The sequence below is a fragment of the Sorex fumeus genome, unplaced genomic scaffold, assembly GCF_029834395.1.
Source record: "Sorex fumeus unplaced genomic scaffold, SorFum_2.1 ptg000122l, whole genome shotgun sequence".
Classification (NCBI taxonomy): domain Eukaryota; kingdom Metazoa; phylum Chordata; class Mammalia; order Eulipotyphla; family Soricidae; genus Sorex; species Sorex fumeus.
The window spans coordinates 56,246,175-56,270,700 of NW_026606179.1; the positions used below are offsets into that span (position 1 = coordinate 56,246,175).

Below are 24,526 nucleotides of genomic sequence, written 5' to 3' on the forward strand. Positions count from 1 at the left end.
CTGGGGTCCCCTCTGTTACTTGGTGCTTTGATCTAGATGGAACTGTTTCCTAAGTAGTTCATTTTGCTACTAGTTCATCTTTTTTTTTTTTCAATTGAATCATCTTGAGATTAGTTACAAAGCTTTCATGATCGGGACTCAGTTATACAATATTCCAACACCCATCCCTCCTCCAATGTACAATTCCCACCACCAATATCCCCCCCCCCCCCTCCTAGCCACCTCCTGCCACCAGACCCTCCTACTCCCAGCCTGCCTCTATGGTAGGTACTTTCTCTCTCTTCTCTTTCTCTCTCTTCTCTCTCTCTCTCTCTCTCTCTCTCTCTCTAGATCTCTCTCTTGATCTCTCTCCCCCCCCGTTTTTGGGCATTATCCTTTGCAGTACAGATACTGAGAGACATCTTACAGTAAACCAGTGCCCCACGTTCCAAGGCACTTGCCATCAGCTCTCCTCCTCTCCTTTCTAAATGTCACCGCAAGTTTCCGGTGGCCTCCAGATGCTCAGTCTAACCTGGCTGCAAGCGCCCCTGCCAAGGAGCTTTGTATTCCAGTGGCTCAGACTGAACCTTTGTCCTGTGCCAGTCACACTTGGCGCCAGGAGAGGGGCCCTCCTCCCAGGCAGCGTTCTTGCCGGCTGGGCCCAGTGCCACTCTCCATCCATCATTCCCCACCCTCCCTTCCAGGAGGCCCTCCTGCTCTGCCCCAAGTCAGACTGCGTTAGGACCGCCGCCTACTCTGCACTTGCTCTCCAAAGCACACGTTTGAAGTCAGCCTTCTCCGGATCACAGAGAGATGCTGCGAATATCTGAATTCCCCGGTGCCGTTGTGCACTCCCCAGTAACACTCGGTGCCGTGAAGCAGGAGACACTAAACTGTGCAGCGAATTCTCACATCCCCGCTTGTGTAAATCAGACATTACCCATCCACCGAACTGGCTCTGGCAAGCACCGAGCCCAACCCGACATCTCACTTGTGGTGCAGTGACACCACGCGATCATTTATCTGTCGTCCTCCGAGGGCCCTCACATGCTGGCTGCCTCCGGTAATGGAGCCATCCATTAACTCAGCATTAACTATTCCCCAGAAATCTTCATCTTTTACAACTTTCATCTTCAGCGAGTTCAGTGCAGAACCTTCCCGTGCCGTGGCATTCGAATAGCTCGCAGATGCTGGTCCCTTTGGCTAATGAGACTGCCTCAATTGCAACCTTGCTTGGCTCTTGGAATCGCTTGCCTCGTGAACAGGGTAACGAGGAATCTGAAATGCTTTCTCTCAAAGTCCATGACCTTTCCTGGTGACGATGAGTTCGCTGAGTTCGGTTCCTGACAGGCAACTGCACAATTAATTTTATTCCGCAGTAGTTTGAAATGTGTCAGGAGCCAACACCTGCAAGCAGGAGATTAGCGGAACTGTTTGTGTTCCTGGCATATCGTTCCCATAAATATTATTGAACTATTATCCCCCTTATTAACTGATTTTAAATGCCAGCATTTTAAACCAGCTAACATGGCACCTGGAAAGCCAACCGAGTTTATGGTACCGTCGACACGACAGAATTTTGAGCACTGAAAATGTGGTGGCACCATATTCAATAAATTAACATGTGATTTTGCTCCCCCTTTTCTTGATATTTTTGAAACTTTGAACAGCTTTAAAATACAAATTCTGGCCTTTACCTGCCTGCCATGTAAATGTATTTCAGTTAGGAAAATAGAGCATGAAGGGGAAGTATTCTCAACCAAAATATTCAATTATAATGGAAATTTCCAGGTAGGAATTAAGAAATTGCTGACGCATCTGGTAGTTGTTGAAATTGTAATAGTGGTTGACAAGCATAATGGCAAAGAAAGATTAATGAAAAATATATAAGTGTAATATGTGTTCATACTCCATAAAATGATTTATTTCACTTGGATGGAGAAACACCGAGAACATCATTAAACTTCAGACAATAATGGTTGAAATTATATTTCCTGATTGTTTAAATAATTAGAAACAAATTTTAGAGAAATGTTGGGGGGAAGCAAGGCCAATGGAACATTCTTTTTGAAGCAAAAATAAGTAAACAAAATCAAGCATTAAATATTTTTTTTTTACTTTACGCCATTATGATTCGTTAAAATTCATGTATTTGGGGCTCTCTTGTACAGACAGAGAGGAAGTATTTAATGAAATCAATAGCTGTAATTTTATTCCAAGTCACTAGCACTTCTCCAAAGAGCTTATAATTCAAAGGTACTGCTCTGTGACTGATTTTTCTTTTTTTATCTCCACCACACGTCATCTTTTGTCCTCCTGTTTCTGCTTTGCAAAAGAATAAGCCCCCAGGTTGCAGCTATACATTATTGAAGAGTGCTGGCTCCCATGTCTAGGATTCTCTAGCTCATGGTATATTTTTAAATTTTGGGATCAATTTCGAATCCTTGCGCCTAATTCTTACAGCAGTGCTAATTTCCTGTTGAGTCCTCTGGTGATAAGGAGAGACACTTCGTGTGGATTGTAATTTGTAATTTAGATCAATGATGACTGCAGTGGGCTTTACCTCCCTCTTTTAATTTTAAGAAAATAACCAGATGCTTTTGGAAATGAAGTCATTTGTGATTCCAACTCCTGATTCACGCTGATGTATCCGGGTTTCACTTGGTTTTTATTTCCACTAGGTTGTCCTGACAACGGCCTCGGATCCAAGTGCAGAAACCCACTGGGTGGATTTCAGGGCTGTATGCGTCTCATTTCTATCAGTAACCAGGTGGTGGATCTGATTTCCGTTCAGCAGGGCTCCCTGGGGAACTTCAGTGACCTCCAGATAGACACATGTGGCATCACAGACAGGTAAAGACAGCCTCGCTCCTTTATGTTGACCTCTTTCATTTTTCAAACTTTAGGCAGTAGTCTTTGCATTTATATGTAAAATAAATTTCTTTCCTCCTGTTTCCTCCTCCCCCACTCCCCATCATCTTTTCCCCAGGAAATAGGTTATATTCACATTAAAAATAAGGGGGAAAACACCCTTTGTTTTATATTTTCTATGTCCAGTGGTAAATTTAAGCAGAAGTGACTGTGTTATTTATATGCACACATGCTACCAATTCACAAAAAAATAATGTTGATGTGCTATAATTTGAGGTGGATATAAATGTATCAAAAATACATTATTAAAGTCAATAGGTTCGGACACCCTGACAGGAATATTGCTCATCAGGTACCAATAAATCAGAGTGCTGTGTGGTCGGTTATCAAACTGCCTTTTGCTTCCCAGACAGCTGAATAATATTTGCAGAGACAGAGGCCTTTAACTGCTTGCTATGCTCCTAATGGGCACCTTTAACCACTCACCACCATCGTCTCTGCAGGGAAAATGAAAAGTTTGGAGCCATAATCCCGATCAAAGGGTAAGGTTCGTCCAGTAGTCTCAGGAGGGGCTTCAGCAGAAGACAAAGCAGTGCAAGATTTTGAATTAATTGCGGAGAATTAGAAACTTTCTCATAACAACTGAAAGTTTCAAGTCTTTTTTTTTTTTAGCGAAGGGAGGCAATAATAGCCAATTACTCTTGCCAGTCATACTTCCATAGCAAGTCAGTTCATTTTAATTATTGAGTTCAGTGGGATGTAATGGTGGGCCATTATGGATGTCTAAACGTTAAACAAAAGGGCAAACTTAACCCCTACTCTAAACCTGGTTGGAAGGTTTGTTGTTGGGGAGGGAGATTTGTTTTTGTGAATTTCATAGTTTTGAAGATATGAGATTTGACTTCATCTGATTTAGTGCCAATAGATACCTGGAACTGTTTAATTTTCCTAAGTTTAACAATGTTTCGTAGATTTACTTCTGTATCATTCATTCCAACCAGGTTTTACATGGTGCACAAGCATTTTGAAATTTAAATTGTAATGGGCAGGGACTTGTATCAAGCCAAAATCGTACATGTCACTTCAGTTCTGGGTATTGTTGATGTATGCATTCGTTCAAGTTCTTCAGCAATGAAAAGCTTGATGGAAATGTCTATGGGAAAGCCTTGGAGGCTAGAGAAAATGGGGTGATGGATTGTTTTACTTTATATTGAAACAGCGAGTGATGAGGAAAATGTAAAATACAATTGTTTGGAGCATTTAGTGAAAATCAGTACTTCGCTCTATAATGTTACTTGCCATCAGTTACTGGCTAGTGGTCAACCTAAAATACTGTATGATTAATTTAAATAAAATCCCTATGCAGCCTTTCACATTATAATTAAAACATGAGGGAAATCTAGTCTGATTAGCAAAAAAGCGGGAAAAAAAAGACTCAGTATCTCTCAGTAGCAGATCAAATTGAAACAGCGCATGGATGACAACAAGTGAAGATCCATTTGTTAGAACGTTAGGCTGAATCACCATTCATAACCATGGCCTTTTAAAATATGGTCTGAGGTCTTTCAGAGACTAATTCTGTCTTATCTGATGTTTATATAGGACTGTTCTTTTTTTTTAATTATTTCTATTGTTTCCCTTGTTTCTTGAATACTATTGATTTGAAATGCTTACAAATGAAATGCACCATGAAACATTCTTTGAATTCACTTCTGTAAAGCAATAAAAGTGCCAAAATGTAGATCGCAGTGTCTAAAGTGATCTAGTGTGTAGAAAGGAGATACCACCCTCTGGAATGCGGGAAGGATCTTCAGGGTGGTAGATGCTTGGTCACAGCTGGGAGGCACTTTCTCTTCGTTTTTCTTAAAGAAGGTGGAGTTACAGCTGGACACTGAGCAGTGTTTATTTTTCTGAAAAAGGAGAAGTAGGCAAGATAGACTGTGGAAACTCTGGTACAGATAAACTCAGTTGGCACAAGAAAGATACCCATATGTTTTATCATTTAAAAAAATAGTTTATCCAATAACACGTACCTTATAAATATGTGCAAGAACATGTAAAGAATGTATACTGGAGGGACAAGAGAGAAAATACTGTAGTAGGTACTTGACTGGCTTGAGGCTGACCCCTGTTTGAGTTCCGGTATCTCATAAGTTCCCTCAACTCTGATCCCTGAGTGCAGAGCCAGGTGTAAGCCTTGAGCAGAGCTGGGTGTGACCCCAAGTGACCCACCCCAAAATTTACAGTGGAGGGTTCAGGAAGTGACTCAGGGGTAGGAAACATGTGTAAGACTGTGAATTAGAACCCCAGCACTGCATGGCTCTCCAAACACTGATGGGTGTAGCTCAATAGATTCCCCAAACACCACCAGGCCTACCCCTCAGCACTGCTGGGCCCAAACATTTCACCACCTTGACCAGTTGGCCAAGTGTCACTGGGAGTAGCCCCCAGTACCCTGGGCACTGCTTGGGAACCACCCTCACTTCCAGAAGTAAAAAAGAATTTACATGAATAGATTCCTCAATGCAATGCTCAAAGAAAAGGAAGGTCTGGGCCTAGAGCAGAGAAACTTGTCTAGAATTTAGTCAAGCTAAGGGAAATACTAAGGCCATCTTTTTTTTTTTTTAACATTGTAAGCAATGTAGGGCGTTTGCCTTGCATGCAGCCAGCCTGATTGAGCTGGGTTCGATTCCTCTGTCCCTCTCGGAGAGCCCGGCAAACTACTGAGAGTATCTCGCCTAGCAAGCTCCCCGTGATGTATTCAATATGCCAAACACAGTAACAACAAGTCTCAAAATAGAGACGTTGCTGGGCCCACTCGAGCAAATCGATGAACAAGGGGAAGACAGTGTTTGTTTGTAAGCAAATTTATTAATACTGTCTCTTTTCAATAAAGCTATATTTTCCCCATGAGCTTAGTGTTAATCTTTTTTTCTTTTCCGTTTTTATTGAATCACCATGAGATACACAGTTGCAAGGCTGTTATGGTTAGATTTCAGTCATACAATGTTCCAGCACCCATCCTTCCACCAGTAAATTTCCCACCACCAACGCCCCCCATTTCCCTCCCACCACCCTCCCCTGCACCAGACTGCCTCTATGGCAGGCACTTTTCTTCTTTCTTTCTCTCTTCTTTTTGGGTATTATGGTTTGTAAACAGGTACTGAGTGGTTATCATGTTTTTTCCTTTACCTATTTTGAGCACACAGTTCTTATCCAGAGTGATCATTTCTGACTATCATTGTCCTAGTGGCCCCATATCTATCCCAACTGGCTTCTCTCCCAGCCCTTGAGGTAGGCTTCCAACCATGGACCAATACTCCAGGCCCCATACTAAGACCATCTTGGTCAGTCCTGATACCAAGAAAAATCAGCACCTTTATATTCAGTCCAGTGTATCTATGTAGGGGAAACCCAACAACTGAAACAGGAAATTCTGCTCCTTAGATTGAAAAAGAAGATAACATAAATCACATCAGGATTTTATTCCTAAGAGGTTTTATAGTTCTTTTTTTAAATTCTGGGGTGAATGAGGACACTTCAAGCATTGATTTCAATGTAACTTTTTTCCTAAATTTTGTACATCATCTGTAGCACTGTAGCACTGTCCTTCCATTGTTCATTGATTTGCTCCAGCGGGCCCAGTAACGTCGCCATTGTGAGACTTGTTGTTACTGTGTTTGGCATATCAAGTATGTCACCAATAATTTTATTAGTCCTATTAGTTAACTCCAGAAGCTCATGACTGTGTTGTCTATAGCTTCTACTTATTTTTAGTGTCCCAGACCCAAAGGTGTTTCTTGTACTTTCCTGCTCAACTTACATCCACACAACTCTCTAAGTGTTTGTACTCAGACAGTTTGGTAGCTATTTGAAAAGGTGATCTGTTTTAACAATAATCATTTTATGTCACTGCTTATTAAACTATGATTTAGTAATTGTGCATGTTTATCCTTAAGTATTGTGCCACTTTTCAAAGCTTAAAATCATGTCCTGCACCGCCACACTCGTTGTTCAACATTGATTTGGCATGGTGCTTCATTTTTATCAACTACTAAAAAGCCCAACTTCTTGAAATGAGGCATCACTAAAGGCCTGATTATGATTATGATTACGATCAGTGATTGAAATGCCACTCCTTTAAGCCAGGATGCCTCACAATATTCAACAGACACAGAGCAGCGTATATTTCTCTTGAAAATATCAAGTCACCGAAGATCTTCTGTGAATTTGATTCAATGCCTAGATCACCTTGACTCACTGCTTAGAATCTCTGTGTCCAACCTCTCAGTCTCAGTTTCCCTAGTCCTGACTTACGTAAGAAGAATACCAAGATCTGTCCCTCCTCACATCCTTCATTCCTTCCCCCTCCTTTATTTCTGCTTCCTTCAGCACAGTAAGTCAATAGGATTCAGTGTTATTTTAGGTAAGTGGTTGAAAAACATGGCAACATATTGAATAGGTGCTGTGTTACTTAGACAAAAGAAAGCACTCTGATAAATCGAAATTAAGTAGTCACTACTGCTTGAGAATTGGTTGAAATTGGATGAATTTACTGATTTAAGAGGTTTCGTTCTCTTTTTTATTATAATACCTTTACGATTTACAGAATAATCTTTATTCATGTTAAATTCGCTCTTTATGGATGGTACTGTTTACTTCCCCCCTCCATGTGATCAGGTATAGATGCCCCCCCCCCCCGCCTTCCCCACACCTTTATAAGCCTAAACATGAAAAGCTCATGACTGTATTTGCGTCTTCTCTTAGGTGTTTGCCCAACTACTGTGAACACGGCGGTGAGTGCTCACAGTCCTGGGACACCTTTCACTGCAACTGTACCAACACGGGCTACAGGGGAGCCACTTGCCACAACTGTAAGCTGACGTGCCTGCTCAGGCTTGCCTATGTCCTGATTCCGAGTGTGTGTGTGTGTGTGTGTGTGTGTGTGTGTGTACACCTTTCACTGCAACTGTGCCAACACGGGCTACAGGGGAGCCACTGGCCACAACTGTAAGCTGACACGCCTGCTCAGGCTTGCCTATGTCCTGATTCCAAGTGTGTGTGTATGTGTGTGTGTGTGTGTGTGACTCTGGGGGTAGGGGGAGAGAAAGAGAGAGAGGGCAAGAGCATGTATTGCTCACATAAGCAAGTTAGAAAGGTCCACCCTTGATATTTAGCATCAGGTTGAGTTCTAGTTGTTTAATTTTAATTCATACTCCTTTTCAGAAAACAGTCAGGGTTGCTTATAGAAATAGTTAATAGAAAACAGAATAGAAGAGAAGGGTGTTTCACAGGGGGAAGCCTGTGGCAAAAACACAAGGTAACTAAAGATGAAACGAAGCACCGCAGAGTAAATCCTTCAGTTCTCTGATACAGGGGATGGGTAATAATTATATTACCCATAAATTTATTTTATGGAACACTTTCTAAAGACCTGGTTCTGCATCTTGTGTTCTCTAGGTCTCAACTCATGGAATTCTGATGCCCATTTTTGTAACAGGGAGGGAAGTGTACTATTATTCATAGTCTATGCAGGAGGGCACAGAGATCGATCATCTGGTTCCAACAAGGCACACATGCTGGCATTCCCCTCCCCCTGCTAGAATTTGGGGTCCCAACCATCCCGCAGCTGGTGTCATGCTCCTTACCCATCCTGATGAAATCTGTGCATGTGTCGTGACTCAAGGGTTTTGTGGTTGATCTTTTCAGCATGGATGATGGGAGGACCCAGGTGCCCATTTTCTTCATTCCCCATTTCCCGCATGAATTTCTGACATTTGGGGGCACGGGAATTCCCATTCCTGTAGCCTTGACTTTGGGTCACGCTCAGCAGCCCTCTACCTGGTCACTCTCTGTTCTCATCAGAAGGTACTTTATCCTTCAGCCAGAGTTGCTGTGGGAATCTTTGGGGGCCCCCTCATAGCCTGGTTCAGAATTGGAGAGGGTGCGAGGAGGAAACGCTTCTGGCTGTACTCCCAGTGCCCCCACCATCCCTTGTTGAGTCATCCCCAGGGCATCAGTGGCTAGAGAGAGTGCCCGCCAGGCTCATGCAAAATGCCTGGCATTGTTCAAGCTGCACCCCACTGCTCCCAAGGCCACATTACTCTCCCATCGCACCTGAAGGGACATTGATTATTTTCCTGTTCTATTGTGATAACTAACTCAACATAATAACTAACTCAATAACTAACTCAAGGCTAATTGGATGAATTTTAATGAATTTTACCTCAATGGTTATTTTAATTGTTATCAATGGCCAAATTTAAATGTAATAGTTCTAAGGGGGAAAATTGGACCATCAGTAAATAAAGTATGGTCATCCATGGCCCATAGTTTGATCGGGTTATGGTGAATTGATTAGCTCTTTCAGCTGGAAATCTAAAGGGAGGCCAATGTTTTGAGCCCATGACCATTCTGAGAAATTGGACACAGATGGCAAATTTGGTGACTGTGAAGCTGCTACTGTCTGCAGTTTGGGCAGAGGGAGGGTCAGGGTTATGGGTTTTTAAAAAGGATTTTATTGGAAAGTAACATATGAAACAGTCTTGTTAGAAAAATCAAGCAATATACCCAAGAAAAAGTATTCATAAATTACTCTCATCCAATCGTGTGTTCTTTCTAATATCAGCCCTCATTTCAGAGTTATCCGAAAATCCTGCCAACCTCTCTCAGGAATCTGGGAACATATGCGTGTGCATATAGAAATGTATAAATTATCCATTTTACATGGCCTGCTTCAATGAGAAATACAAATGGGACTGGAAAACACTCCCTGCTTATATTTTGTCTGTGTGATATACAATAGGAGCAAAATTAAACTATCAGATTGTGGAGCAAAATAAATTTGCATGATTAGCCAAAATTTTTGTGACACTGGGAAAATTTGTTTCGTTATTTTCTATTGTCTAAAAGCTCAGTAACATAATTCAGGGGATGGTTTATTTCTCATTCTACAGAATAAAAAGCTTGATGTAAATTATCAGTACATTTAACCAAGTGCTCAATAGATGTGAGCATCATATTCAGTTGTAATATCAAACTTGTACATGGCAAATGCATAATTGAAAAGCATCCCATTATGGATCAAAACACATTGAGACCACTTGGGGGCATATTTTATGTGAATATTTCTTCTGACTTGAATTTTAATTATTTTTGAATTCTCATTACAGAGCATTAAAGAAATTGCTTTTAAAAATAATTATGAGAAGAAAATTATTTCATGAAAAAATGATTTTATCTATAGATAATTTTATGTGAGAAAGAAGAATAATTACAGCATTATTTAAAACAATTTTATCATACAATTATTGAACAACAGCAGGTTATTTACGAAAATTACACGATTATGTTTCAGATGCTAGATTTTTTTTCAGGGTGTTGCTAGAATTAGAAATTCCAAAATGGACAGTGAATGATTTTAAATACCCATTTGGGTGGATGTCCAAAATGGATACTGTATTAGACTCACAAGTGTATTAGGCTTTAAAAATCTACCTCTCTTCATTCTTCTGCTTAATGTAAAAATAACTAATTTTGCTTTTTGACGTCATTTTTACATATTAAGTGGTAAAAGTGATAAAAAGAAATGCTATAAAATTTAGACTTATTTTTTTTTCCGATCTAATCTTCTTTTGTTCATATTAATAAGAAATGAGTTTTATTTTAAATTTATTTTGAAGTTTATTTTACTGTTTCTCTCCTGGTCAATATCAAAACATGGTGTATTTTGAGTCCAAATTAAAATTTTAAAATTTCTTTTCTATACTTTTCTGTTAATTATTATTAATGATCTTTCTGGTTTTTTTTTTTTGCAGCTATCTATGAGCAGTCATGTGAAGCATATAAGCACAGAGGAAATACTTCAGGGTTTTATTATGTAGATTCGGATGGAAGTGGCCCCTTAGAGCCATACCTCCTGTATTGTAACATGACTGGTAAGTTAACTAACTTTCATCTGGAGCTAAGTTTTATGAATGCTTTATAGCTACAAAATTAAAATGAAACAAGTAGTATGTTGGTCTAATTTGCAAATTTGATCACAGTTTTCTGATAAAATCTTGAATATTTTGCATCTTTCACCAGCATTAACACAAGGATGCTGGCTATATTCATTCCATTTACCTTATAGTGGAGCTCCTATTTAGTGTCATAAAGCAAGAAATAGAAAATGAATTTAAAAGCACTGGAAAGAAATAGCTGAGATTCTCCTTATTTGTAGATAACCAGGTTCCGTATTGAGACTAATCTACATAATCTAAAACTAGCTATCAGAATTGAGGATGATCACTGGGTATCAAGTGAATCAAATAGTAACATTCTGTTGATGAGCAATAAAGAATAAGAATGAAATTTGAATATCCAAAAATCTCAAATACATTGTAAATCTAATTTAAAATGTGTGCATAATTAGATGTTCTCATGTGTGCACATCTTTAATTAGATTTATTCAATTAAATTTAATTAAATTTAATTAGAGATATACATGTGTGTGCATGTGTACAGAGTTTAGTATAGAATTGAGATCAAATCATTAACAAATGGAAAAATGTAAAATTTTCATTGATTAGAAAGCTCAGTATGAGGTAAGTATCAGTTCATTCTAACAAGGTATTAATTCAGCACAGAACAAAGTTAAGATTCCATCAAGGTGTTTATTGTGGCATAATAATTGTTTTAATAAAAACTGGCAAAGAGATTCTAAAATTTGCCAGAAAATTGGAAGGAATAAGGAGAAGAAAAGCAGTCAGTTATGCTGATAGACTAAGTGAATCAAATAAATCAGTTTGTGGATAACCTTATAAACACAGTATAGAAAGTCTTTGAACAGACTCTCATGTGGGGATCGTGGATTAATTGCAGAGGTGACACGGGTGTTCAGGGAAGAAAGATGGCCTTTTAAGCCAGGGACACTGTGGAGAACTGTATACATACAAATGTTGCAAAAAAGAAAAAAGGAAGTTTGTTATCCTCATCATCAGGAAGATAAATTCTCTATGAATAGTGCTATCCAATATAGTAACCCTTGGGAACAAGAGCCAATTGAGATTCAAATGCAAGTCAAGTTCATGAATAAAACTGAATGATTTAAAAATACATTTTACAAATATAAATTTGGACTAATTAAAATAAGAACAACATGAATGTCGGTTCCTCAGTCTCACTGGCTGGGGTAACTGCTCAGTGGCCTCTGGTGCCCAGCAAGGAATGGGGCCATCCTGTGGCTATACAACCTTTCTATCAACGTAAGTTTAGGTGTTAAAAAGTCAAAGTTTTGTGGTGCAAAGGAACCAGAAAAGGTAAATTCTCCACTGAGCAGGATTTGTAGACTAGGACAGTCTGGCCAGGAGCCTAGCAGGACAGAGAACAAAGAAATAGTTCTAGTCCCGGGAGAGGTGATATGCTAGGTGTGTTCAGAAACAACATAACCCAATCTGCATAGAGTAATTAATAGTTTGAATTTCTATCAAGCACTTTTAATGAATGAAGGAATTGATTTTACATTTACCGCTTTAGACTTTTTGTGGAGAAAAAAGTTCAAAGTTTTGCCAAAATTGCTTAAATTGTCACTCATCCAGTTTTAGCAATTCTCAACACATTGGGGTCAGAGTGATAGTAACGTTGCATGCAACCAGCCTAAACTCAATCTCCGGCATCCCATAGGTCAGAGTCACGAGTAAGCCCTGAGCACCACGAAAAAAGAAAAAAAAAAACCCTAAAACTAAATAACAGTTATCAGCATTCAGTCAATTATCTGTTTGGAAATCTTGCATGTCTTTTACTTGATTTATAATAATGCCACCCTTGCAATAAGTCAATTATTCATGTGCTAGGAACTCCATGCCAGGCTGTTTTCACTCAGGGGGCGCCTCAGAGGGAGGGCAGGCGAGAGCCCTTCCCACCCCAAGGGACCCAACCCCGGCAGCCGACCTCCCTTACCCAACCACCACCACACTCCAGGCCACTTTCCAGACAGCGCGGCTGAGAAGCTGCATCATCGCATCATAAGACATTTCCTACCCATTTTCCATAATTGCCACACCATGTTTGATGGAGTTCAGACAGTAGGCAACATATCATAGAGAGAAATATATATATATATATATATATATATATATCACTGTCACTGTCCTCCCATTGTTCATCGATTTGCTCGAGCAGGCCAAGTAACATTGTGAGTCTCCTTACTGTGTTTGGCATATCAAATACGTCACAGGTAGCTTGCTAGGCTTGATACTCTCAGTCGCTTGCCGGGCTATTCGAGAGGGGTGGAGGAATCGAACTCGGGTCAGCCATAGGTAGGGCAAATGCCCTACCTGCTGTGTTATCTCTCCAGACTCTATATATATATATATATATATATATGTATATATATACATACATGGCTGGAGCGATAGCACAGCGGGTAGGGCGTTTGCCTTACAAGCGGCCAACATGGCCGACCCGAGTTCGATTCCTCCGCCCCTCTCGGAGAGCCCGGCAAGCTACCGAGAGTATTCGATATGCCAGACACAGTAACAACAAAGTCTCCAATGGAGACGTTACTGGGCCCGCTCGAGCAAATCGACGATCAATGGGAGGGCCTTTACCTTTACCTTATATATATATATCGGAGAGCCTGGAAAGCTATTGAGAGTATCCTGACTGCCTTACTGCATGGGCAGAGTCTGGCAAGCTCCCCGTGGCATATTCAATATGCCAAAACCAGTAACTACAACTGGTCTCATTCCCCTGACCTTGAAAGAGCCTCCAGTCATTGTTAAAGAAGAGTAAGGAGAGGCTGCTAAAATCTCAGGGCTGGGATGAATAGAGACATTACTGGCACCCTCTTGAGTAAATCAACAAATAATGGGATGACAGTGATACAGTGATTCATGTCCTAGTAGTGGAAGAACAAAGAAAGTCAAGGCAGAGGAAGGGGTCAGACAAGCAAGATGCTCTGTAAAAAAAAATGTGGCAAGAGTCTGGTTTCCTCTCTGAGGGACATGGAAAGACATAAGAGAGTTTTGAACTATGACAGATGCAGTCTGATTTGCCTTTATAGGATCACCATAGCTCTGCAATTGGGAAATGACTATCAAGGAGTAGAAATAGAAAGGAGTTAGAAGAAAGTACGCATTGTGTATATTTGTGTGCATATATATATATAGTGTTGTATACTATTACATGTATTATGTATGATTGTGTAAATATCTCGCTCCGTTTTCATCTTCCTATCTACCTGCCTAGCATAGGAGCTAGGAAACCTGTTTGGAGACCAATCAAGAAATGTAAGAATCCAGGCCAGCACTGCTGAGGGTGACTTGTAGGTGAAGGCCGGAGGTTAGATTTTCTCTTTAACACATGTGAAGTGTGAGGAGAAAATAGGGAGCCAAAATTATAGGACATGTTTATCTTGGGCCACAGAACCCATTTGACCCACCGTTGTTTGAGATGTGGACAGGCAAGGTTTGAGGGTGGAGATTGGGATTTCAATTGTCCACGAGTTTAACAGTCTGTTCCCCATTCAGATGAGGCGCTGAGGAGGCACTTGGACCCGGGGACCTTTTTTCCTTTAGGTTGATGTGTCACTCTAAAAGCTGCAGGTGCTGATCAAACCTAGACAATGGTTTTGGTGAGTGAGGGAAGCAGTGACTCTTGTTCTTTTATTTAGAGTTTTTTTCAGTAACCAAGTGGCTTCTGTTCAGCCCATAGTTGAGCCTCCTCCTCATCTTAGCCTGCTCTGACTCCTGTCCCCAAGAAACACAGACTGAGTAGTTTATCTGTGGAAGTTCAGCACTCTGGTTGGGAAGGCGGCCAAACCCACGTCATAGTGCTGGCCTGAACAGGAGGTAGAATTTTGAGTTGTTGACTTTTCCTGGCATCTTCACAGGCTCACTGGCGCTCAGCAGCTCTGGGGATGGGGAGGTCTCTTTAAGGGCAGTATCCAGGAGATTGCCAGGGTCACCCCATCACCTCCCAAAGGCCCCCACGTCCTGAGACCATCACCTTTAGGCTTTAAGTGGTTCAAGATTTGCAGTTAAAGCCTAAGTTCTATTCAGAAGGTTCTGGACCCAGGGCTTAGAGGAGCACTATAGAATCAATATTGTTTTAAAAAATACTCAATTAATTCTTAGTGGTAATCAAGTTTGGGAGTCTCTATTTGAGACCCAATGTTCTCAAAATTTAAGCAAGCACAGGCCTGTGTTGATATGTGAGAATTAAACATAGCAAGTATGAACAGACTTCACAGCCTAAAGGAAAATCTAGCAAGTGAAAATGTGAATTCAAGTTTCAAATAACTTCCTGATTTTTTTCCAGTGCATATTGCTTGGAGTGTGAGTGGGACTATTAACAGTCCCTTTTCATTCTTTATTTGCACCGCACCCGTACACCCTGAGCTCACCACGTGGCTTATATGTTTGGATTCTCTATTTGATTCCTCTGTGTTGAAAACAGCCTCACTGCTACTCCTGGCTCTGTGTTCAGGGGATCATTTGTGGGGCCAGGGATTGAACTTGGGCCAGCTGCTTGCAAGGCGAGTATCTCAAGCCCAGTGCCATCCCGCCAGTTTGGACCCCAATCTTTGAAGTTTTAAGAAACACTACACACACACACCCCACATGCACAGCACAACCAAATCTCATTCCATAGTCAAAATCTGTGAGGTTTTAAATTAGGGACCATGAATTAGGGAGCACCACATCATCGACCCAGGATGGTGGCGCACAGTAGAATGATATTAGGTTTTGAGTGCCAACATCATCATCAGGTGATTGGCTGTCATCTGCTCATTGATCATACATGCATTTCAGTATATTTATCAATGTTGGTTTATTAATGTGAGACTCTCTCATGACCCACAGCACAACAGCCGACGGCTCTATGAAGTAGTGTGATGCAAGGGTTTTCTCCAGAGTTCATGTCACATTCTTCTTGCACTTAGGGACATTAGAGAACTCTTTGCACTAGAATTTAAGCCCTTTTAAACAGTGAAATCACCAAGAGAAAGCAGTAACTGTGGCCCTAAGTAATCACAAATAGCACTCTTGTTTACTGGTAGATGAGCAGAAATGAGGAGACAGAGTACTGCCTTAGCTAGCTGTAGTTGGCAATTTGGGATGACCCAAATTTCGCACTGTTTGATATGTGTCTGCAAATGTACATGATTGCCTCAAGTATTGATTGGGGGTGGGGGGTTACAAACAGACTTCCATCAATGGCTGTATTCAGGAGTGATGGAGATGTGCAACTAATGAGGACTGACTGTAGACACGCATATAATGTTTATCAAGGATAATGACTCAGTAATGTAGAGGCTATGTGCCTATTTTATTATCTAAAAGATAATGAAAATTTCAGCTTCATGTTATTTATTTTATTTCTATTAAATCAATATTTATATCATCATATTGCAGTGCAAATTAATGTGCCTTATTTCAGTCACATAAGTCTCAGAACAACTCCATAACTCTTTTAGTCATCCAAGCCTCAAAACAACTCTATAATCTTCAGGTCTAAAAGACGTGAAGGAAATGACTTGGAGTACGAGGCAAACACATGCACATACAGGTTAAAAGGACTTCAGGGGAGTTATTGGAAGGCAGTGTGAAAGAGAGGACTTTAGAGCCATCCGTCTTAGAGCCACTTGAAAAGCAAGCTGTTGAGAGCAGACTCGAATAGTTCCGTTCATTGCAAGTGTGCATTTTCAGAAACGCTGGCGTATTGAAACATCTGCAGACACAAGTACAAGCCCAGCGTATAATGATCTGGTGAGAAATGTATGTGACAACTTGGAGCGTGCCTGATGGAGCTGGTTTTGGAAATGGGGGAAACCAAGATTCAGGGAGGTTCAGGGCAGCAGACTGAAGAATACCCTTAGAAGGAGGTCAAGAACATGGGTCAAGGAGTTTGCTCCATGGGCTTGTACACATGCAAAGCTTGTGGGAGGCTTGGGTTTGCTCCCTGCTATCACATCGTCACCTCAGCACTGCTGGGAAGGACCCCTGAGCCCAGAGTAGGGAGCACCCCTCTGGCACCAGCAGGTGTATCCCTCCAAAGAAGAGACCAAGAACTAAAACCTTGATCTTTTCTCCCAGACTCCCTCCTATAAATATCTCATTACTTGAAGGCCATCAGTGGCTCTTCTAGTTTGACAAATCAGGTCTAGAGCAAACCAGACAAAATGTTCTAACTTGCAAATATGTAGATTTTAGAAAATCTAGTTATTAGACAAGAATTAGACTTAAACAAGGGGATTCTACGTGTATTATACCTTTAAGTGTTTTAAGCTTGAAAATACTAACAGAAATGTCATCTTTCCTTTTTGTGTCTTTGTTGTTTTGGGTTTGAGGGCCACACTTGGCAGTGCTCAGGGCTTACTCCTGGCTCTGCACTCAGTGATTACTCCTGATGGGGCTCAGGAGACCATATGTGGTTCCAGGAATTGAGCCTGGGCCAGCCACATGCCAGACAAGTGCTCTACCGACTGCACTAATCTTGCAAGCCCCAGAAATGTCATATTTGAATGGGGCATTTTCCAAAAGAATTTTAAAGATGGAAAATTCTTTCTAGCCAGGTATTCTAAATAGCACTGTAGCACTGTCCTCCTGTTGTTTATCGATTTGCTCAAGCAGGCCCAGTAATATCTCCATTGTGAGACTTGTTGTTACTGTTTTTGGCATCTTGAATATGTCACGGGTAGCTTGCCAGGCTTTGCCGTGCAGGCGGAATACTCACGGTAGCTTGCCGGGCTCTCCGATAGGGGCAGAGGAATTGAACTTGGGTCGACTGAGTCTGCCGCATGCAAGGCAAACACCCTACCTGCTGTACTATTGCTGATAAAATGGCCAGTCAGGACAGCACGAATTCCAATGAATGTTCAAAATATAGAGGGTCCCCCCCCGTCTACTCTGAAATTCACTGCTTTTTTTGTTAAAAAAAGATTTTGTATTGAAAAAGTTTTTCTTTTTCAAACATTGTTTCATCTCGGTGGTGGTTTTAGGGGTGCAAAAATGACAAAGGCTAGACAAGGGGAGGCTTTTTGGGTTTCAAACTCATGGTAAATGTATGATCTCAGCTCACCCTCCCATGGAAACCACTACCGAGACCCCAGGACTGAGCATCTCTGACTCAGTGGCTTTAGAAAACTTGGGCCTCTGTCCTATTAACAAGCACCCCAAGTGGTTTGGAGCAAGGGGCATTTCAGTGAAAAGGTCAGGTCGGGGTGACATGAGATTCCTATCACAGCTATTTTTATCCCAGTATTTCAGTCAAAAAGGTTTTTCTCACCTCCAGGAGAATTAATCATTGAGGGGCATTAGTCATGTGCCGTTTGGCCTGTGTGTGGTCTCGAATGCTCAGAAGTCTGCCCCCTCACCTTCTTGCTTTCCTTAAAGGCCACCTTCTACCTGGCCCTCTGGGTCTCAGTCGCCTGTCACCCCCGCTTGCGAGCACAGAGAGTGAGCACACGCTTGGCAAATGCGCTGTTTCAACAGCATGTTTTGTTTTGTTTTTTCACTTCACACTGTTATCACACTAAAAAATAGCAGTCAGTCCTAGATAAATCAAGTTCTTAATTACTCAGTCGCTTTACATACAATCTATATATTAGAAATGTCTTCGAGAAGAAATGCCAGTAAGGCCCAATCTGCCTTTGCTTTTTATCTTTTTCCTTAGTACATTTATTACATTCCATAGATTTTCTGCCTCTGTCAACTGTCTCTTCTTTCATGTCCTCGTGTCCTATCTGAACAAGCTCTCTTTGCCTTTGGTAAAAGAGAATTTTCGGGGGGGAAAAAAAACCATGCCTCTGAGATGGATATAAAACTAAAAGCTAAAAGATTCACGTGGGGGTTTCCCAAGCTGTATTCAGGAGGCCTGGGGGTCCCTCCTGGAGATTGTCAACCAACCAGGTAGATGTTTCCATGAAGAACCCTGTGGGGCAGGGGATTAACCCAGGTTATCCTGATGTCAGTGGGCCCATGGGAGACTTATGTGAAGCAGGGAGGAGAAAGATGGTCACTTTCTCCCCATCTTCCTCTGCCATCTGGGACCCCGGGTTACTAGGTTCTTGTCTCACCTTGCAAAAAGGAATTTCTGGAGTAGAAAAGCAGTGAAGTAAATAAATTTTATTTGGAGGGTTTTTGAAGGTATAGGGGCTGGAGCGATAGCACAGCGGGTAGGGCGTTCGCCTTACACGTGGCCAACATGGCCGACCCGAGTTCGATTCCTCCGCCCCTCTCGGAGAGCCCGGCAAGCTACCGAGAGTATTCGAGAGTATTCGATATGCCAGACACAGTAACAACAAAGTCTCCAATGGAGACGTTACTGGGCCCGCTCGAGCAAATCGACGATCAACGGGAGGGCCTTTACCTTACCTTTACCTTTTAGGGAGAGAGAGAAAGTCGGAGGGAGAGAGAGTAATGTGCTCAAGAGAGAGCCCTTACGCACATCCCAGCATTAGACACAAAAGCATGAAAGTACACATCTCAAGAGGGGAGATGCAGGCGACACATGTGTTTGGATATCACATATGCTCAATCACGTGGGTGCAAGCAGCGCATGGGCTCAGGCAGCATATGTGCACCCTTCCTTTTTGTTCAGGTGGCTTTCGTAGGGTTTCTCCAACCTGCCCCCATTTTTTCTTCCTAGGTAAAAGTCCGTTGCTAAGGAGGTTACCAGGGAGATTGGGAGTGGTGATGGCCTTTTTGGGCTGAATCACGTTAAGGTATTTGAGGAATTTTCTTCATGGGGAGGGGTCCAGTCTCATCAGGGTCCATTGCTACTCAGGGTCTTATCAGGTCTTAGTTCCTGTTTTTCTATTTTCTGCAAGGTCGGCTTTTGCCATTGGCTTGGGAGGGGGGCCTTCCCTCTCCAGCCTACATCAATCCTGGCAGTGCTCAGCCCCCCACCCCCACCTGCCTGGATGCACTCAGCCATACTCGGGGGACCATGTGGTACCAGAATCAAACCAGGATCGGCTGCATGCAAAGCATGCCCCTGAGCTCTTGTCCTGTCTCTCTGGATCCTACTTGACACGTTTTAAAGATGTTGATCAGCACATGATTGATGAGGAAGCTGGCAACACAACTCAGCCGGTTCACAGGAGAAGCTGAAGAACAGACACACCTCCCAGTCGATGATAATGTGCAAGTAGACTCAGATCTGGCTTCTGCACAGTGAGGGGTGGGAACTCAGTATCACCAGGTTGAATTCACTGTGGGCCTCAGTTACTTGTTGGAAGGAATAATTTGATGTAAATATGTCTTAGAAGCAAGTGATGGTACATTTCTCGAGAGAGATTGAAAACACTTTTCTGTGTCATAAGCCTTTGCCTCCATCCTGAGTCCACATCCCAAGCACTTGTGCCCACTCTCATCCCAGCAGGTCTGTACAGCCTTCCCACACTCCCTGGAGATGTGCCCGTGCTCCTTTGTGCATGCTGCATCCCACAACTTTGGGGTGACTCTTGTAGTGCAGCTTCAGCAGGGCAAGAGCACGCTCCAGTCTTGGTTTTGAGCCCCGGCAAATGGGGGTACTGAGTGTGGCACACAGAGGCTGCACTCATGCTCCGTGGCCTGACCCACAGATGCTGCGTCCTTCAGCGTAGATCCACAGTGCTGGCTGTGCCCCCTCCGTCTTCGTCCAGGTGAAGATGGACACGGGGCCATGGAGTGAATACAGGTAGATAAACAAGCGAGGCTCAAGAGTAACTTATATCGGAGACGAGACAGTGTATTCATTTACAGGGACAAAGAAGACTTTGCCCCCTTTGCCTCCTTGGGCATAATGTGATTTTGCAATTCTAGCGGTGGTCTGGGGCATCAGAGTTGGCAAAAACAGACCAGAAGTGACACAAAGACAGTGGTGAAGGTTCTTGGGCACTTTGGTGATGGTAGAGGTGCATCAGAAACATATACAGAGACACTCATAGCCATGACATATAACCATGTTGCAACCATGTTGTAATAATAGACAAACTGACTTTTTTAAAGAAACAAAGAAAGGGACAACAGTGTTCCTTGGACAGAAATCCTTGGCCCTGACAACAGAACCAAGGTACCCATGGAAATCTTGGGGGGTGGGGAGAGAAGGACTTGGTACAGTGGGGGTGGAGTAGGGGCTCTTCAGTAGCATGACAATGTTGTTTCCCCAAAGCAAAAACTTTTACACTTGTGTAAACTAATGTTAACCCAAACAATTAAATAAATAAAAATTCCATTAGTTAGAGAAAGAACATTTTCAAGAAGAATTCTTGTTCTGTTTTGTGTACAGCTGTGTTTTATTTCACTTTAATTTTTCAACTTTTTAAAAATTGATTGAGGTTCTGGGTTTTTTTAAATCATTTTTTGGTATCTTTGATTTTTACGTTTACTCTAATGGCATGTAAATATGATGCTTATTTTCATGGGAAATTACTAGAAGGTTAAACATCCCTTAAACCACAAATTATCCTCAAATAAAAAATAATAAAGCAGTTATAAGACAATTCCAGTTAGGGAGCCAACCCCCCAAATGAGAATCAGATCACTTAAGTATTTTCATAAATCTCCAATACCGTTGGAGGGCATCCTCTTGGCAACACGTTGTTTCATTCCTTCATGTCCTTCCCCGCTCGTTCTGGAATGAGTGTGTCCTGTTGTTGTGATGCCAAGTGCCTGTGCTAATATGCTGGAGATTCTCTGCCAGGAATCAGAAAGGTATCTCCTCATCAAGCTGAATCCCAGTGGGAACGAAGGACAAAAATAAATTAATTGCTGAGTGACAAATTGTGGGGAAGTCTGCATCTCTTGCAGCCTTCGTTTCTAAACTGGTGTTTGGAGAAGCATCCCACAGCAGCCTGGTCTGAAACAAGAGTCCAAGACTCATAGAATGGGGCTAATGAGTCCACACACTCCATCGCTCCCCACCTGAGCCTGAGTAGAGGACTTCGCTGGGCTGGCCCCTGAGCATGGCACTTGTGTCAGTGCTCACTTTATAGCACGTTTTTTTTTTTTTTTGAGAAAACAGAATCACTTAATGGGAGCCACTGTCATAATGAACACTTGAATTTCCCAAGAATGTGTTGATAAAAGCTGCCCTATAATGGATGGCCTCCCTGGGGTCCCTGCATCTCTCCCGGCTCCAGAAGAATCGTGTGTTAACTGTGACCTGGTGGATACAAAACTCTCGGGAAGTCCCCTCATGGTGACCCACAGGGCAGTGAAGAGAAAGTTTCCCAGCAGGTTTATTTTCCTTCCCTCGGCCCCCTGATGGAACAGAGAAGAGATGAATAGTTTTGCTGAACAGTCAAACCAGAGTCCCACAGAGGCGAGGCCAACCGTTTGTTCAAGCTCAGACTCTTCAACGTCAAACAGCTGAGGTGGAACTGGCTAAAATCATAGAATTTCCACCTCTTAGATGATTTCACCTGGCAAGCTCCCCGTGGCATATTCGAGATGCCAAAAACAGTAACAACAAGCCTCACAATGGAGATGTTACTGGTGCCCGCTCGAGCAAATTGATGAACAAGGGGAGGACAGTGCTATAGTGCTACAGGGCAGGTGACTTCACCTACAGTGCAGGGGACTTCACCTGCTTTGGAATCTGGAAATAGAAGCTCAGATTGGTCCTGGCGTTGTTTAGGGCCCAGCCCCGGGCCAAATCTGTTCATGGTCTCCATGGTCTTCCTGCTGTTGGCCACTTATAATTCATTTCATGAGCTTATAGAGAGAGTTTTACTGATAGAGCTATTGAGTGAGTGTGATCGGTCAGCAGAAGTAGGAACCGTTTTCTCAAAATTCAGTGATCCACACAGGGAAGGCAGCACACCTGCCCGTTTGTCTCATGTCTTGTGTTGCCAGCTCTTGAATTCAAAAGACTGGTGACCTGGAGAAGGAAGGGTAAGAGTGCAATTTCTCAGAGTGTGCCTTGTGTCTTGCTGGGCTGTTCATCCATGCAAATGTCCTAGCTAAGGTCAGGAGAGAAAGTTCTAGCTGCTGTTCCCCTCCAGTTGGAAATACTCCTCCGAAACACAGAAGAGTTATGTGACTTAACAGCTCATACATAGTAGAGTTTTGACAACTTCCAATCTGTTTCCTACCTATTAAATCAGCGGCCCTTTGATTAATCCGTTCTTGTGCCTGCATTTCTCACAGTAAATACAGCATGAAGGCTGTTGCAGGGAACGATGACGGATAGCTACAATATGCCTGTCTGCTCTTGTACCTATCATTGGTTTTTATTTCATCTAAATAAGCTGGGTAATCCATATGATTTCTTTCCGTCAAGATGGCAGTGTTCACAGACAGCCAGGTGTCAATGATGAGGCCCTAGTAAATAACACAAAGTGAGGTTTCTTCTTGTTCTTGTGAGTTCCTGCTATGCTGATCATACATGTTCAGTTAGAGAGTCGTTTCATCTGTCACTGCCTCACATGCAGATCACAGGACACCAGAATGCACGCTTTCTTTTGACTTTAAAAGAAATAAGGTTGGAAGATAGTACAATGGTTAGGGTATCTGCCTAGCATGTGACTGACCCAGGTTTAATTCCTGGGACTACATGATCCCTTGAGCATCACAGGGCACAACTCTGGGAACCCCCCGATCATCACAGAGTGTGACCCCAGAGACTCCTGGAACAACCAGGGCCTAGCAGCACTGCACTGAAATGTCCAGGGGTTAGAAAATCACCCATTGCCCTGCCCTTCCTCAGCCCTATTTGGAGCATCCTTGCATCTTCAAAAAAAAAAAAAAACAGAAGAAGAAGATATAGTTGTGTTCTCCTAATTAAATGGTGTCTAAAGAGAAATAGATATAAACCATTAAAAATTAAATTTCTTTTTGCCTCTAGCATGAATGATTTTTTTAAAAGAGTAATCACTAATTACACACTGGCTTAAAATCCTTCACAGATTCTGAGGTTCATTTATTTGCACCCGACTCCCACATTGTACCATATCTGAGTTCAGGGGGTGCCAATCATCAATGTCTTACAGTTATACTAGGCACTATTTATTTGTCCTTCTTGGAGGAAAACACAATAATGATGCATCTTTAAAAGTAGAATGCCAGATCAGAGGAAATGAAATATATTACAAAAAAAAAAGAAGAAGAATCTAATAATCTGGTTTCTTTATGTCTTTCACTGCAAATATCCTCTGGCTAAGTGGTATGTAAAAGTAAAATCAAATCACTGCAAAATGCATGGCAATTGGATAAATTCCAGGGAGGGGAAAATCACTTTGGGATCAGTTTTTAAATGTACGCATCCATTTGTGTTGAGCCCACCTCCCAGAGAGGCTTGATGACTAGAAGAAGAAGAAAAAATTGACTCAGATAAAAGGTGATTTTGATTTTCTTTATTTATTTTAACTTTTGCAGACTAGTGATGGTCTCCTCTCTTTCTCCCCCCATTTCTGCATACAAGAAACTGCCTGGACCATTCTCCAGCACAATGCCTCTGACCTAGTCAGAGTCAGACACACTAACCCAGAAAGCCCCTACGCGGGGTCTTTCGAGTACCCCGCCAGCCCGGAGCAGCTCCAGGCCACGATTCAGCGCGCGGAGCACTGTCAGCAGGCGCTCGCCTACTACTGCAAGAAGTCGCGACTGGGCAGTGGGCACGGTGAGTACACGCACGCAGCGCTGGTCCAGGGCCCCGCCACCGTGATGCTAGCCAGAGAGCACCCCGCTACCCTCACCCCACCCCCCGC

At 42.3% G+C, this 24,526-nt stretch overlaps 1 protein-coding gene across 1 annotated transcript in view; it reads left to right on the forward strand.

Annotated features, from left to right (window-relative positions):
• The window catches only part of CNTNAP4 (contactin associated protein family member 4), a 287,713-nt gene that overhangs the window by 191,608 nt on the left and 71,579 nt on the right, over nucleotides 1–24,526 (forward strand). The window contains exons 10-13 of the mRNA XM_056135853.1: nucleotides 2,661–2,832; nucleotides 7,618–7,724; nucleotides 10,668–10,787; nucleotides 24,241–24,438. Coding sequence (XP_055991828.1) covers nucleotides 2,661–2,832; nucleotides 7,618–7,724; nucleotides 10,668–10,787; nucleotides 24,241–24,438 — 597 coding nt within the window. The remainder of the gene's footprint in view (nucleotides 1–2,660; nucleotides 2,833–7,617; nucleotides 7,725–10,667; nucleotides 10,788–24,240; nucleotides 24,439–24,526) is intronic.